General features: G+C 37.1%; 1 protein-coding gene across 1 annotated transcript; it reads right to left on the bottom strand.

The window, feature by feature from the left end:
• Positions 1–4,086: 4,086 nt before the first annotated feature.
• LOC308405872 (chemerin-like receptor 1) lies at positions 4,087–5,184 on the bottom strand (the record flags this gene model as incomplete). Its single annotated transcript, XM_080896650.1, has 1 exon — positions 4,087–5,184. One exon carries the CDS (start codon positions 5,182–5,184, stop codon positions 4,087–4,089), a length of 1,098 nt encoding a protein of 365 aa, XP_080752776.1.
• Positions 5,185–16,445: the final 11,261 nt, after the last annotated feature.

The following is a 16,445-nucleotide window of genomic DNA, read 5'->3' on the forward strand; positions in this document are numbered from 1 at the left end:
GGTTTGCCTTACAGTTTGCAGGTGGAGAACTGGCGACAGGGGAGGTAGGAGTTCCGGGTGAGGTGGCTGGGTTCCAAGAGCAGAGAATCTGTTGAATGCAATGAGGGCGGCTGGAGGGCAGGTTAGTTGAGCAGACCAGAGCTGAGGAGAACAGAGCTGCCAAGCCTAAGGCCAGTGACAGGAGAAAAGGTGAGTATTGTCTGGGATGTAGCGTGGAAATCGGCTGAGCAGCTGCAGAGAAAAACACGAGGTAAGTTTCTTTCTATGACAATCTCTCTTTAAGCAAAAGCTGTCACGGCCAGCACTAACTGTGGTTAGCAGAACACTTGGCAAAGAGTAGTGCTGAGTGCTAATCTTAAATGCTGGGAGCTCAATTGCCCGCAGGTGTGGAGACCAGTGTTGGTCAAGTTACTTGAAAAAAGTAATCAGTAACTAATTACTGATTACTTCCCCCAAAAAGTAATCCCGTTACTTTACTGATCACTTATTTTCAAAAGTAATTAATTACTTAGTTACTTAGTTACTTTTTAAAAACCCGATTTACAACCTGAATAGGTAATAAAGTGATAGATCTTTCAGCCCAATTCTACTTTTTCTGCATAATCCATCATACAAAATATAATCAAATGGAAAAGTCTCTTTTTTTTTAACTTGTTTTATCAGTTTTAATCTTTTAACTTTATGCATCAAGCAAAAATTTAATTATATGCAACATTCTGACTTGAATAAATTAGTTTAACATTGAAACCTATTTTCTGCACATTCCAGCACATAAAATAAAATATTTTTTGTGTTTACACTCACTCTTTCAAATAGATGCAAGTAAAACACAGCAGAAAATAAATAAAGTCAAAGACTCAGCGGTCCTGTTGCTCTATTTTCACCTGTAAAGCAGGACTAGGGTAGGCGGAGGTTTACCTCAAAGTAAGGTCAGTACTTCCACGCTTTAAACGCTGCACGCTCATACTCTCTCCCACAATCGATATATGATCCACTGTTGATCTGCACACAGCTGTTGTCACCAACGGCGCACTCGCTTACGTCACTGTCATGAGACATTCTCGCAGAAAATCACGGTTTTAGTAACGCAGTAATGCAGCGTTCCTACGGGAAAGTAACGGTAATCTAATTACCGTTTTTGCAATAGTAATCCCTTACTTTACTCGTTACTTGAAAAAAGTAATCAGATTACAGTAACGCGGTGGAGACATGCCAGAGTTCACTTGCCAGCAAGTAAAGATTTGTTGATACTGTTAATAAAGTTTACGATGTATGAGAGGCACAGAAAGATGTAAACATAAACATTTGTGTGTCGATCCTAACAGTGTGTCACTCTGACTTTTGATTTAGACACAAACATGAAAAGAGAACACCAAAGGTTTTGAAATACTGGGCAGCATGGTGGTCAACACTGTTGCCTCACAGCAAGAAAATGCTGTGTTCTAATCCACCGTGTGACCAGGACCTTGCTGTGTATAGTTTGCATGCTCTCCACATGTCTGCATGGTGCCATACATTACATTACTTAATATAGCCTAGCTTGTATTATTCAGAGTATTCCTTTGTGTTCTTAGTGTTAATATCTCATCTTTGTATATAGATTCACCCCGTCCCCCTGAGCCTGTATGTGAGTTTGCCTTACTAGTATGGGGTGTGCGAGAAGGCGAGCAGGTTATTTCAAATATCACACGCTTTGGTTACCAGTGCACATGAAAAGAGAAAGACTTCACTGAGTGAAAAAGGGATAAAGATACAAGCTGGTGATGATCCAGTGTAGCTGGTCTCAGGTGATGAAGAAACAGCCTGATCACCTTCTCTACAAAATCAAGATGAGTTTAAAAACTAAAATTTAGTTTTTCAAGGTATGTATGCTACTTTATATTTAAAGTGCTCATATTTCAACTGAATGCTGTTATGTGTATGCATCTCTACACATATTATAGGAAAATTTATAATAATCCACAGCAGATCTGATCAAAAGCAAAACTTTGTTCTTTCTTGCTGTCTTTCAATGTTAAAGTATAAAACCCCATTTAATTCAATATATTTTCAAGTCATATTCCACCACAGTTTTCTCAGTATTACATTTTGAATTTTTATTTATTTTATTTTTAGCTTAAAAATTAAAAAACACTAAGAAGTATTAAAGTATACTTTAACACTTCTTAGAAGGGGGGGTACAATACACACACTCACAGATTTGTGATTAGTTCAATTGTTTTATTTACAGTGTGCTGTCAGACTGCAATATTCATGTTTACTTTACTGCTCAGCTTGCTCTGTCACTCAGCTCAGCTGCACCATTATTTCTCTTGTGCTGGGGGTGGGTGGTGGGGCATGATTAGACAATTGTCATATGCTGTGTCTACCAGCTTCCCCTGACAACCCACTGCCCCACTCTTCCCCTGCAGCTGAGCATTAGATATCAGTGTAACACACTGCCTAGAATACAGTTATGTGACATCATCATCAATGAATATGAACTAGATGGAAGTGATCATGGCTTTTAAATTTTTTGCTGACTTTGACTACATGTCTGCTTTTACTTATTTCTGTTGCACTCTCTCTCTTTGCCATCTTCATCCAGCTTTCTCCCTTTCTCTCCCACACGATCCCCTGATTCAGTCTTTCTACTGTCACCAAAAGTTAAATAGAACAGTGAAACACTATTTACAAACTAATAAAGTTATAAACTGTTCTGTTTCAATTCATAACAGTATTCAAACTGAATACAGGCTGCTCTTGGCCACTGACAGGCAGCAGTCTTTTGATTTGTTGTCACTTGGCTCTGTAACTGTACTGTAAACAAACGATGAAACCAAATTTGACCAGAATGGGAATAGAGAACTTTAACAAACTAAGACAATAACCTCTTGTGATAATGGCCCATACTGTTTTTCACACCATGGCTGATAAATAAATAAAATAAAATGTATGTAAGTAAATATAATACTTTTTGTTCAGCGAATAAAACAATACAGGAACAGTGAATAAATGAGGATCACTACTGTCACTATTTATTGACGTCCCTGGGGTTAAAAAACTTTAAAAGAGAGAAACTATCAGTGAGATTGTCTGATATGTTACTAATGGAACTGTAGGAATGTCAAATATTTAATATAAAATGTAAATGTTTACATGAAAACTCAATGGTGGTCAGCTCATAATAATATATTAACATAAAACATAACACGGATTATTAATACATGGAAATGAATGGCAGACTTCATGAGTTAGTTAAAGCAAAAAAAAAAAAAAAAATAATAATAATAATAGCACAAAGTTAATGCAGAGCTGTGAGCCAAAGAGGCAAGAAAAACAACACGGCACAGAAATAATACATCACAGTACCATTTGTACCATTAGCTGTTTCCATAATTTTATGAGCGGGGTTTATTTGAAATTTTGTTTATTGGAACAAAATTAAACAAAATTTCATTCATTAAAGGTTTATAAAGATTTATAAAGATTTACTCTGGAGTCATGTTTACAGCTAGTAAAAAGTCTCAAAGAAATTTTCTATTAAAGGTTTTAACATGTTTATGTACCTCATATACAGCCTTATACCTCAGTAATCTAATCTGACTTCTCTCTGCTCTGCCTGGTGTTCACTGACTTCATGTCACTGGGAGAGTGTGTCTCCTCTTCCTGGAAGGCTCTCCAGCACATTCAGGATGGATTTTTGTATTTCAGCCTTAAAATCTTGTCTCAAGAAGACATACAGCAGTGGATTCAAGCAGCAGTGAAGAACGACCAAATTTTTGGCAACAAAGATCCCAATTGAATGGCATAGTGAATTTTTTCATTTGGTGGAATAAATACTATCAGCTGAATGATAGGGAGTCCAGCCCAGAAAAAAGGCAACAATAATGGAAGCAATAACATTGTATAACTGCTTTTAGTTCTATAAAAAAGTAACCTGAATGGACTGCTGTGATTCATAGATTCATGCAGTCATGTATCAGATTAATGCTATGGCTAGTAAAAAAGCCCCAAAGCATTTTAAGATATTTTTGAAACATTTAGAATCATTTTTAAGATAGTTGTCACAATTGTCTGCCATTTACAGTTTAATTATTTGGTTTCTTATACCTCAGTATTCAAATCTGAGCTATTTTTGCTTTGACTGGTGACCACTGACCCTGTGTAAGTGCGAGTGCGTGTCTCCTCTTCCTGGAAGACAGTCTCCAAAACATTTCGGATGGATTTGCGGACTTTGTCCTTAAAATCATGGCCCATGAACACATACAGCAGTGGATTGAAGCAACTGTTGAGAAAGGCCAGACTGGTGGCCAGAGGCATCCCGACACCTATGACAAGATCTAATGTGTTGCTCTGAGTAGCAGACGTGAATTTCACTAGTTCAATTACACCAATTATGTAAAAGGGAGCCCAACACAGGAAAAAAGTGACAATAACAGCAGTGACAATTTTAAACGTGCGTGTTGATTGGCTGGCCATGGTGCGGTTTCTCCTCAGATGATGGATTAGGACAGCATAACAGGACACAATGACAGTGAAGGGAACTGCAAATCCCAGGAAGAGACGAGTGATAGTCATGGCTAGATGACGAAACTGAATCACAGATGGTGCTGTATAGTTATCAGAAAGAGCATAGTTGCTGAAACAGAGGATTTGGTTTTCAGACATTTTCTCAGTGTCCCTGAAGATGAAATATGGAGCACTGAGAATCAAAGCAACCACCCAAACACACAGACTCACATAGGATGCTTTGCGTACATTTCGGTGGTTCTGAGCCCAGATAGGCCACACCACAGACACACATCTGTCCACACTGATCACCACCAGAATGTAGACACTGGCAAACATGTTCAGAAAGCTGATAGTGGTGTTCAGCTTGCACATGAACTTGCCAAAAGGCCAGTGGAAACCTGAAGCTGTGTAAGTCACACTCAGGGGAAGAAATGCAGTGAAGAGGAAGTCAGCCACAGCAAGGTTGAGGTACCAAACTGTGTTAACAGTTTTCTTCATCTTGAACCCGGTCACCCAGATAACCACTCCATTCCCGAGCACGCCGAGGACAAAGGCCACGGAATAAAGGATTACAGACATTGTGTTGAGAGACTGTTTCAGCCCATCATACTTGTCACCATACACAGAGTCATTTTTATCAGGTGCAGCAGTTGTATTAATTTGATCGAAAGAGTTGTTGGTCATCTTCATCAATGTCTTCAGATCTGCATAGAAAAAAACATGAATTTATGTAAAAGTCATTTTTGATATTGATAATAATTCTGTCTTCACATATTGCACAGAAATATAAATTAATTACTCTTAAATTAATGTTTAATTTATAGTTAGTTATGAATCTTAGACAATAAAGGCTCAAAATGAACAGCAAATAAAATGCATTTAGCAGTGAAGGTCATCACTTGTAGTTGAGAGCACTGTTTTCAGCTCAAATTAGATTATAATCCATCCATTCAGTGTTAATGGCTACTTCAGTTCATGATTGCACTACTGTGGCAGCAACATTCACAATGTGATATGAAAATTCTTAACTGGCTGCTGAGCATAATGTATGCATGTAGTCACAGTTATCAGGAAACTGAAGAGTGTCCAAATCAGCAATGATGTTACAACACTAAAAGAGTATGTCACCGTAATTTCCCAACAATTGAACGCAAACACGAAAAAATAAATATCTGACCAAGAACTTCAGAAAAACTTAAATTATTCTTAAAATTTGCAGTCCTCAAAAAAAAAAGTATAAATTTTTATTTGTTGGAACTGATTGAAACAGAATTAGAAGAAAAACAATTCAGACTTGTAGAACGCAAAGGAACAACAAATGCTATATTGATAAGCGTCCCAGAAAAAGCAGTTAAACTTCAAAAATATCTGTACTCATGTTTTATTGATGACATGAAAGCCTTCAGCACTATCAGCTACAAAAATCTAATAGTTATTATTAGTTCTGAACAATGGCAAAAAAAGACCTATTATGAAGAACATGCACTTGGAACAAACTGTGGCAATCAAAAGTGACAAAGAAATTTTCACTTCTGGTTTCGAAATTTGTCAAACTCAGAAGTGGTGTAGGGCAAAGTTGTGTGTTGTCAGCTGATCTGTTTCCTCTATACAGTGATTATATCTTGCGAGATTAAAGGAGTGCCAGGCATTGTGGTTGATGGGCACCTCATTAATAACCTGAGATGTGCAGACGACACTGTAATCAATTCAACATCTACAGAAAACAAATACTTATTGTATATAAGAAGAGTGAAGAAGTGGGATGGACATTAAGTCCCACATTCATTTTCTTGAATCTCAAGTAAACTTAGACAATGATCATTTCCAAAAAGAAAGACAATATAGTGCAACATCATACTAAAGAATTCCACACAACAAGGCAATAAGTTTAAATATTTGGGTATTACTGTGAGTAATGAAGATTGTTACGTAAAATCAAGATTTGGATTGCAAAAGGAAAGAAAGCTACCTCTGCAAGGACTACAGTTGATTGACAAATTTCCTTCAAGACAAGAAAGAGAGTCCTAGATGTCTACATCACACCTATCTTCATGTATGGAAGCAAAGAACGACCGACTAATGAAGAGGTTTTAAAATGCGCACACACCAAAAGATCATTAAATAAAACATCAGAGAGACAAGCAAGACTCTCTGGGACAAGTACTGAAAAAGGACAATTGAAATTAAATCTGGAAAAGATTGAAGGGAACAAAGACAAGGCAGAAGGCGAGAAACCGTCACTGGCAGAATACAAGACCGAAGGAAGAAAACACCAAATGAGTTGCTGGACTGTGTGAGAGAGAGGGCATCTAGTCTAAACGCCAATGCCATCCAATAAGACACTTAAGAAGAAGAAAATATGTATGGCTCTTCTGTCAGGTGTGGGTTGATGTGCAGTAGAAGAATATCAGAACAAACTGTGACACATTAATACAACCTAGACTAAACTATGTGTATTTAATATGCTCAATTAAACTTAATATGCTCAATTAAAAAAGATCATTTAAATGATAGGTGATATTTTTCAGCTTTGTTGGCCACTTGTTGACTGACCCATGAAAAGTGGTTTCTCAGTTTACTAAATAAAATAACTATTAAAGGGTTTTTGACAATCCAATCACAGATTTACCTAATCGTCCATTTGATGTACTAAACGTTGGGCAATTACATCCATCATAATAGTCATGATGGCTGTGTGGGTTTGGGTGAGAATGTGGACTTTAATACTCACTGTGCAGTTGTTGAGCAACACTATGTCAATGGAATTGGAAAAAACCCCAAATTAAATTACTGCTTGTTTTTCTTCAGTGAAAAAGACCTTTACTTAACCTCTAGGTCTGACAGATGATAACAAACTTCTGCAGTTACTCTAACTGCTTGCACCATGCTATATTTGGCTGCCTACATTTATGTCTGCCTGCAGCTTGGTTTAGATGTATTAGTCAACACATTTTGACGAATAAAGAGGTCAAAGAAGTTATAACTGTGCAAAGAACCTTACCGGCAATTACTTTAAAAGTCACTACCCTCATGAAAGTAATGCTGTCTCTTAAGTTCAGTGGTTTAACTTAATTTTAAGAAATTAGCCTATTTGATTATTTAACACTACACTTCCAGTGAATAACTATCCCAGCAGTCAGTGTTTCTACGTTATGCAATAGTGTAAAAAAATGAATTTCCTTCTTTTTAATTTTTTTTATATATGTATAAATATATATTCCATCCATTCATGCATGCATATAGATATTCAGGGAACTGAATTTTTGGGGGCGGAATCTTGAAAATGTATTAATCATGAGTGACTTAGTAATTAAAAACTGGGAAAGTCTTAAGTGTCAGAGGTTTATCTATTAAAAAGTAAATACATGATGATTTTACAATCGTACAACAGCTAAGTAACAAAGACGGCATACCTTTAGTAAAGCTCTCTTGTTGGTTGTTGAAGAATCTTCTGCAGATGAATGCCTCATCAAACTCTGACAGGTTATTATAACTGAGACTAATTTGTGGGTCGTATTTTGCCATTTATAACAAGGCAGATCCACCGGAAGTTTGCAAAAGTTTGCAGACAAATGAAAGAGAAAGAAAAAATGAGAGACAGCACTGTTGCATTGTCTTCAGCATGGCCTTAGTATCACTATCTTATTTTGCCATTTTCCTCCAGTTTCTTTCTTAACTCTCTAAGGCAGTGGTTCTCATACCTTTCACAATGAGTATCACCTCATGACATATATGGCTCTTGAAGTACCACCCTTATGACCGACATTAAAGTACAGCAGTACACCACATACAGTTCACACGAGACAATTTTATTTCTTATATAAATGTTATTTATTTTAACTGTCATAAACAGGATGTGACAAGTGATAATACCACTTGTCAAATCCTAATACCACTAGAGGGAGCTCACATACCACAGCTTGAGAACCAGTGCTCTAAGGCAGCTGTGCTATGAAACAATCTGAGGAAAACCAAGGTATCTCCACAGTCAGTGGCATATATTATAAAACAGTACAGATTGTAAAACATGAACCTTTCAGCTCATTGTACCTACATTCCTAATGGGTTTCTTTCTTTCTTTCCTTGTTTTTACTCAAGAGCATTCACACTGAATTAGGTTACAGATGTGGGTTACAGAATAATTATTACCTCTATAAAGTCACCACCTATAAAAAGTCTTTAAATGTTATAAAGCATAAAGGAAAGACTTACCAGATCTCTAGGAAAGTACAACTGAATTGGGCAGAGAAAGAACAAGGTGTTTAATGAATCCGCTGGTGTGGAAGTACGGAAAGGTTTTCAAAGGAAGAGGTTGTTAGGTTGGCTCAGGTTTACTGATTTGGAGATAAAGTTAAGGGGGTGAGGCTGAGATGGTTTTAAGACGTGCAGAGGAGGTGGATAACTAAAGGGACCAACAACAGAAGAAAATCGAGCATTGAGCAACAGAAATCAGAATGAAAACTGTTTTTCCCTGTCTATCAACATCCTGTTTTGCAGTCTTGTTTAACTCTACTTCTTACTCTAAAAGTCAACTGTCCACTTCTTGTATTTTTTCATGTCATGGAATAATTCCATGACATTGCAAGGAATTGTAAAACTGCTTGTGGAAACACCTTATGTGTTGTGATCAGAATGTAAACTGTAGACCTACAATATGAGTGGGAAAGCAGTTAAGCTAAAAATATGTTATTGATCGAAATGTTATTCACAAAAACAACTAAAAACATTTTGTCAAGTGTTCATAAATAAGTTTAAATTATATGGTAATATAAAATATATACCAAAGCTGCTGAGTTTGTTATGATTTTGTGATTCATTATTTTGGATTCAATAGATTTTAGGACTATCAGCTGTGTACCAACCTGACTTCTGCACAACACAACTGATGGAGTTCATCATGAAGCGCATTGAGAGTAGACCAAGAGTTCACAGCACTGTCAATAAAGCAAAGAGTGGCTGCTTTGAGTAATCTAAAATATAAGACATATTTATCAATTTATTTATCATATATTTAATGTCTTCAGTGTGTATCTACAATGTAGAAAGTGAAAATAACGAATTACATGAGAAAGTTTGTTCAAACTAATGACTGGTAGTGTATATATGAAGCAATCCAAGAAATATAAAGTCAAACACAAGCAGGCAGTATTCAGTATGACATGAAAACTAACCCAAACCCAATATGACAGGGAAAGTAAAACTACAAAAAAGACACAACAATCAAAGTAGAGCAGAAAGTCACTGACAAACATTTAGAGTAGACTCTGGTACAATACAATTCTATTAGTACCTACTCAGATTGACTTGACATGGTTCACCATGGTTTTCAGGTTTTTCCATTAGGCCATAGAACCTGATACCAGGTACATTTTTAGAACCTGCTCGGCTGGGGTTCCAAGCGATCCGACCAGGTACTAAATTGTGACGTTGTCAGACTGCATGTCACCGATTGGCTGGCTAGTAGTTTTCACTCGATGAGTCATGAGAGCATTTTGCTCACAAAAATCAAAACTTTTTTTAAAGCCCATTTTTAAGTTTATTCATAGTCTTCGTAATTTCTGAGATCATTCCACAGTTTATTGATATAGCCTTTTTTTTTTCATTTGCCCATCTTTACTTCTTCTGCCTATTTAAGGTAATCTTGTCTCAGTCTTGTTACTGACTTGTTGCCAGTTAACCCAATTAGTTGCAAAATGTTTCCTCAAGCGGTTTCTTTTTAGAATGACTTACTTTCCAGCCTTTTGTTACCCTGTCCCAACTTTTCTGTTGCTGCCCTTAAAAAAAAAAACAACAACAACAACCAATTTTTGTCATGAATAGTAAAATGTCGCTTATCATAAATTAAGTTATCATAAATTAATATCTCTAGAAAATTAAAACCGCCGCCCAAGCATACAGATCACTAATAATTATAGCTCACTAATGATTATTTACTTTCCTTGACCGCAAGTAAAGACATGTTGATTCATAGAGTTCATGGAATTTTACGATTCATGAGAGGCACGGAAAAATTAGAATATAAACAAGCGTGCTGATCCACACCCGTGTGCACACAGGTGTACACACGGGTGTTCACAGACACAAACTACACCCTTCTTGGCTGCTACGTCAAAGCACATTGTGCGCTGTCAATCTTGCGTACTGCACAATAACATGCAATATTTAGTATCTACTGTTATCTACTGTTAACTAGTTTATTGTGATGGTGTTGTATTTAGTATGTTGCTCTTTTTTGTTTGTTTTCTCTTCTATTTTTTCTTATCCCCATACAGGTGATCCAGGTGTTTTGTTTGTTTTTCTTTTTTTTTCTTCCCCCCTTTCTCACCATCTCATCTCTCCCTCTCATTCTTTCATTCTTTCTCCCTCTCCTATCCCCAGTCATGTCTGTCCCGTCTGTAACAACCAAATATCAAATCAAATAAATGCATAATTATAATAAAGGTCAATCAAATGGACCAATATGGCAAGGCCATGATGATGCAATTGGTAAAATAAATCTGCTTGGCATCTTTCTTAGCCTTCAGACAACAATTCTGATGGCTAAAGATCCAAACAGGACAGGCAAAAAAAAAGAATATAAACATTTGTGTGCTGATCCTAATAGTGGTAACATATCTCACAGATGTCACTGTGACTTTCAGTTTGGAAATAAACATGAAAAAGGAACACCAAAGGTTTCAGGAAATAACAGTTTTGAAATATGGGGTAGCATGATGGTTAACACTGTTGCCTCACAGCAAGAGAGTCCTGTTTTCAGATCGACTGTGTGACCGAGGCCCTTTCTGTGTGGAGTTGAACCATGAGAAGGTGGTATTCATAAAACTATTAGAAACAAAAATAAGACAATGCAGTTATTTGTTTTCTTTTTAAAAAATGTGTTTTTAATAAAAATGGAAGTGTAACTGCCTGTCCTTTCACTCAAAGTGGCATTTGTTATGTGTATCATAATAGTTGTCGCTGCCCGGAGTTGGGTGAGAAAGTTCAGTCCAATAATCACCGTGTAGCAGCTGAGCAAATGTACGTTAATGAATGTAAAACTAAATTATGATTCCCATCAAATAAGAATGAAATAAAGAAACAAAATGCCCATTTCTTATCCACTAGGTCTTACAGAGTTCAACCAAAACCAAAACTATATCATGAACTACCACAGTTACTCAATACATGTGGCTTCTTGATCCATGTTGTTTTGCATGTCTGTATTTATGTGTGTGTGCAAGTTACTTTAGCCTGTATGAATTCCCTTCTCATAGTCACATGGATATGTAACCTTTTCTTTTCACTTGTTTACTTTACGAAGAACTTTGAACTCTCAGGTTTTGATTAATCCCCTATTCAACAAGTTTCCAGTCCGATTTATGTGCAAACTAGATAATAGGTGTTTTGTTATATATGTTTGAGTAGTAGTTATATATTTCTTGCCTTATCTATTTTTGAAGAGGTTTTTCAAGCGGCCATGCAAAACCTACTTACACATGAGACACTATTAGAAACACATTTCAGTGCAGTTTCAGTGCAACTCCTTGGTGTGAAGGGGGGTGTTGAAGGTAGACTGGTACACCCTGACACTAACACAGAGCATAACCAAGGAGCGGCTGCCTTAGGAATGTGTGGGGGTTATGGGAGGATGGTGCTCCTGTATTTGTGATACCGCAGCAAGGTACAGACAGGACTAACCAGGGAGGGCTAAAGTTTAAACCATGGCCTCTCTCCATTGATAGCCAATCACAAGTATTTTCTGTTTTGAATATATCATTTTAGTTACTAATTGTACAGGACTTCTGGGTGTGCACACTGCTTGACACTGAGAAGTCCACAGTCCTGGGATATCGAAAAACATGGGGAATTTGTTTATTTCACATCTAGTTGCTAGTCAATACAATATGCTGCCAGATCCCAGAATACACGTGTATGTTACAGTCACAACTTTTCTTTAACAGTCTCAGCATTTTTCCTTCCTTGTTTTTATGGGTATTTCTCCAAAACATGCATTAATCACAATTGTTGATTCTCTGGTATATTTAATAATAATAATAATAATAATAATAATAATAATAATAATAATAATAATAATAATAATAATAAATCATTCTTGAGAATTCTGTATTGCTAGCAATGCAATGGATCATTATTTCACAGGGAAGTATTATCAAGATGTGACAATAGCAAAAGTGGCCAGTAGGTGTCACTGTCAAGCTTGGTTTCAGATTGTTTTGAAACTTTTGCACAACGGCTTTGAATGTGTCATGTTTTTTCCTCAAAGCCTTGTTTTGCTCATTACTGGCAAACACTGAAGTTGCTCCAAGAACAGGTGCATGATCACTTACAGATAAGTGGGGAGCAGTGTTGGTCAAGTTACTTGAAAAAAGTAATCAGTAACTAATTGCTGATTAAGATATATAGAAAAGGATTCAAAGCAAACTGATCAGAGTGTTAATGATACTACTCAGAAACGTTTTTGTAAAGGACTCTGTGCGATAACGCAGTTATTTTGTATATTCATAGACAGAAAACAAAGTAACCACGTGGGTTAACGGTGTGATTTGATGTTGTGGTTTTTGTTACGAGATAATTGTGGAGAAAAAGATAAAAGAATGTGTACATGAGCATAAAGGATAAATACGGAAATTCTGTTTAACAAAGTGAAATAAAGGAAGCAGAACTCACATCTCCCGTATCTACCTTTTGTATATAAATCTGAGCCACCCGAAGGCAGTTTTCCTCTTTAGACTGCTGCCCTTTAACACTGAAGCATTTATATAAAACAGCTCCCTCTGCTGGTATATGTAATGTGTTTTCTGTGATTTTAATGATTTCTCATCAAATGAGTTGTAGAACTAGCTGTTATGTTCCCCTAAAAGGGTCCAGGCGATTAGGGAGAGTAACAAAAAGTGTCCGGGTCGGAAAAAGGAGACAGAGAGGCAAAATGATTAAATTAAAGAGTTTTATTAAAGTTTCTATTAATAACTCAACTAAAAGAGATGGACAAGCCACTATCACCATTTAAAGAAACAAAACAAAACTCAAGCGTCGGCCAGTAAACTGAAAAGTAAGTCAGAAAAGGGTTAGTAACCAAACACACTCCTCTCCACCAAGCAGGAGCAAACAATCACAAGATTCAGCTCACTAGCTGCAACCACCAAACACTCACACAGCTCACTAGATAAAACCCATCACATGGCACTCTGGCACCAGAGCTTACTCACCTTTCTCTGCCTTTAAATACCTTTAATTGCTGATGTGAGTCAGCTGTACAAAAGAAAAATGTGGCACCTAAGGCAGGAGAGACATCTGTGACAAACGATACTACCAATGAAGCACCATCAGAACTAATGAAGCACCACTCTCATGTTTCGCAGGTGGGACGCAGATAGACTCAAAGGCAGGCTGACATAGACCGAATAAAAGAGTCCAGGGAAACAAAGTCCATTCCGTGAAACAGCAAAGTAACCAGCAAGTTCCCAATAAAGGAGTAAGGGGGGGACAAGGAAGACCGCTGGAAAGAAAACGCAGTTATATGCCAACAGTAAGGGGATAATCGGTGGGGGTGGGGGGCTGAACTGAAAACCAGAAGGCACAAAAACTATCAAAATGAAGCAGGAAGAAGACAAGAAACACAGAGACAACACAGAGTTCTGAAATTAGGAAGGTGAAAATAGGAGAGACAGGATAAACTTACAATTAATGAACAAATTTTGGACCAGAGATGGACCGATCCAATATTACGTATCGGTATCGGTCTGATACTGACCTAAATTACTGGATCGGATATCAGAGAGAAATAAAAAAAATTAATCCGATCCATTAAATATCACAAAAGCACCTCAGAAAACTTGCGACATGGCGTAACTCAGCTCATAACCTTAGCACGTGGGAGCTGTATGCGTCATGCAAGTGCAAGACCTGTCGGTGGTTTGGTTGAGCATTTGAAGCCTCACTACCAAACCAGCATTTCATCTCCGAGGAAGTTATCCCAGAGAGAAGTAAAGCAAGTGTTTACGTTCATCTCTGAATGTTTCTAAAGCATTCCCACGTTAAGCTTAACAACCGATATATGGAGCGACTGCCTCTTCTCTCCCCCTCCCTCTCCTGCTGCTACTTCAATCATGAAACTGATCAATGATCAGCTGATCGGCTCCCGTCTCTTGTTTGTTTTTGATCAACTTTGCACCAGAACGAGGAAACCAGCTGCTAAACAACAGCAGCACGTTTAAGCTTGATAAGCTGTTGTTAGAATTTATTGACAGCTGGTAACTGTGCAGGGGCGGGTCTAGCAAAGTTTTGCCAGGGGGGCAGGTAGGGCATTAACGGGGAAGGGGGGCGGTTCACCATGAAAAATGAAGTGGAGATCTCATTTAAAATAGCTAGCTTTTAATAAATAATTATCTGAATCTTACACCCAAAGTTTTAATCTCTTGTAAAATGTATAGAAGTCCATTACTGTATATAGTAACTATTAAGTCTAATATACTCTAGTAAGCTATAGTACTTTTTCCTTTGGGACAGTACCATCTGTGCAGTCTGCAGTTCTGTTGAAGAAAGATGTTGAATCTATTTAATTATTGTGGAAAAATAATTGATTTCTGTGAATTTTCTTTTACACGTGCATTAAATTAAAGTTGATTATGTCGATTAATGCATCACGAAGCGGAGGGTGGGGGGTGGTTCCCTATTTTTTTTTGGTGGCAATCCTATTAATTAGGTTGCTTAATATTTCTGATAAGTACTGTTTAAAATACCAGAATAGGGAGGATCGTGAAGGTTACGTTTATTAGATTGATCAGTATTGCTGAACTATAAAATAGTTTTTGCATACAGGCATAACAGAATAGCTTTAGTGTTTGTTTCTTTTACTTGAGTATGAACTTATACAAAATGCAGCAAGATATTTTATTGATTAAAAAATACACTATATCGGATTCATATAGGTATATATATAGGGCCGCACGGTGGCACGGTGGTTAGCACTGTTGCCGCACAGCAAGAAGGTCCTGAGTTCAATTCCACCATCAGGCCGGGGTCTTTCTGTGTGGAGTTTGCATGTTCTCCCCGTGTTTGCGTGGGTTTTCTCCGGGTACTCCGGCTTCCTCCCACCGTCCAAAGACATGCAGCTTGTGGGGATAGGTTAATTGATTAATCCAAATTGTCACTAGGTGTGAATGTGAGTGTGAATGGTTGTCTGTCCCTATGTGTTAGCCCTGCGACAGACTGGCGACCTGTCCAGGGTGTACCCTGCCTTTCGCCCTATGACAGCTGGGATAGGCTCCAGTGCCCCCCGCGACCCTGAAAAGGAGAAGAGGATGGATGGATGGATGGTATCGGACACAAAAAAGTGGTATCGTGCCATCTCTACTTTGGACACAGAGAAAACTAGGTTCTAAACTAAGAAAACATAAACACAAAACTGAGACAACCAGAAAGAAAACAATCCATTTCCACAATTTGTAAATAAAAGTACAAAACCCAATATAAATAAACACAAATACAAAAATTATTGCGAAAATAAAAACTTGGGCAAAAGATACAGGGACTGAGACAATCGCAGGTAGTATAGATGGATATATCAAGTTGCTCCTGTTTGTCACTTTTTATGTGTTTCTCACTTGTTTTTGGTACATATGGAGAATACTGTGCGTAATAGGCATTGCATTATTTTGTTTTTTGATTAAGAATGTTAAGAAGTTACACTAAAATATTTTAGCATTCCAAAGTGTTTCAAATGCCCCCAGAAATGTTAACTTGCTGTACAATATCACAGTAATAATATATAATATAGTTAAAAAAGAGAATGCTTTTGATCAACATTCCTAAAATTAATTAATTAATATTATTAAATCTTAAGAGATTAACTCTATAATTTGAGAGGATCCATGAATTTAAAGAAAAGGTAATTTGTTAGACACAGTTAAAGTCACTATGTACAGTACAATGTATTTATCTCTTTAATCGCA

This window comes from Rhamphochromis sp. 'chilingali' (genome assembly GCF_963969265.1).
Source record: "Rhamphochromis sp. 'chilingali' genome assembly, chromosome: 11".
In the NCBI taxonomy this organism is placed as follows: Eukaryota; Metazoa; Chordata; class Actinopteri; order Cichliformes; family Cichlidae; genus Rhamphochromis; species Rhamphochromis sp. 'chilingali'.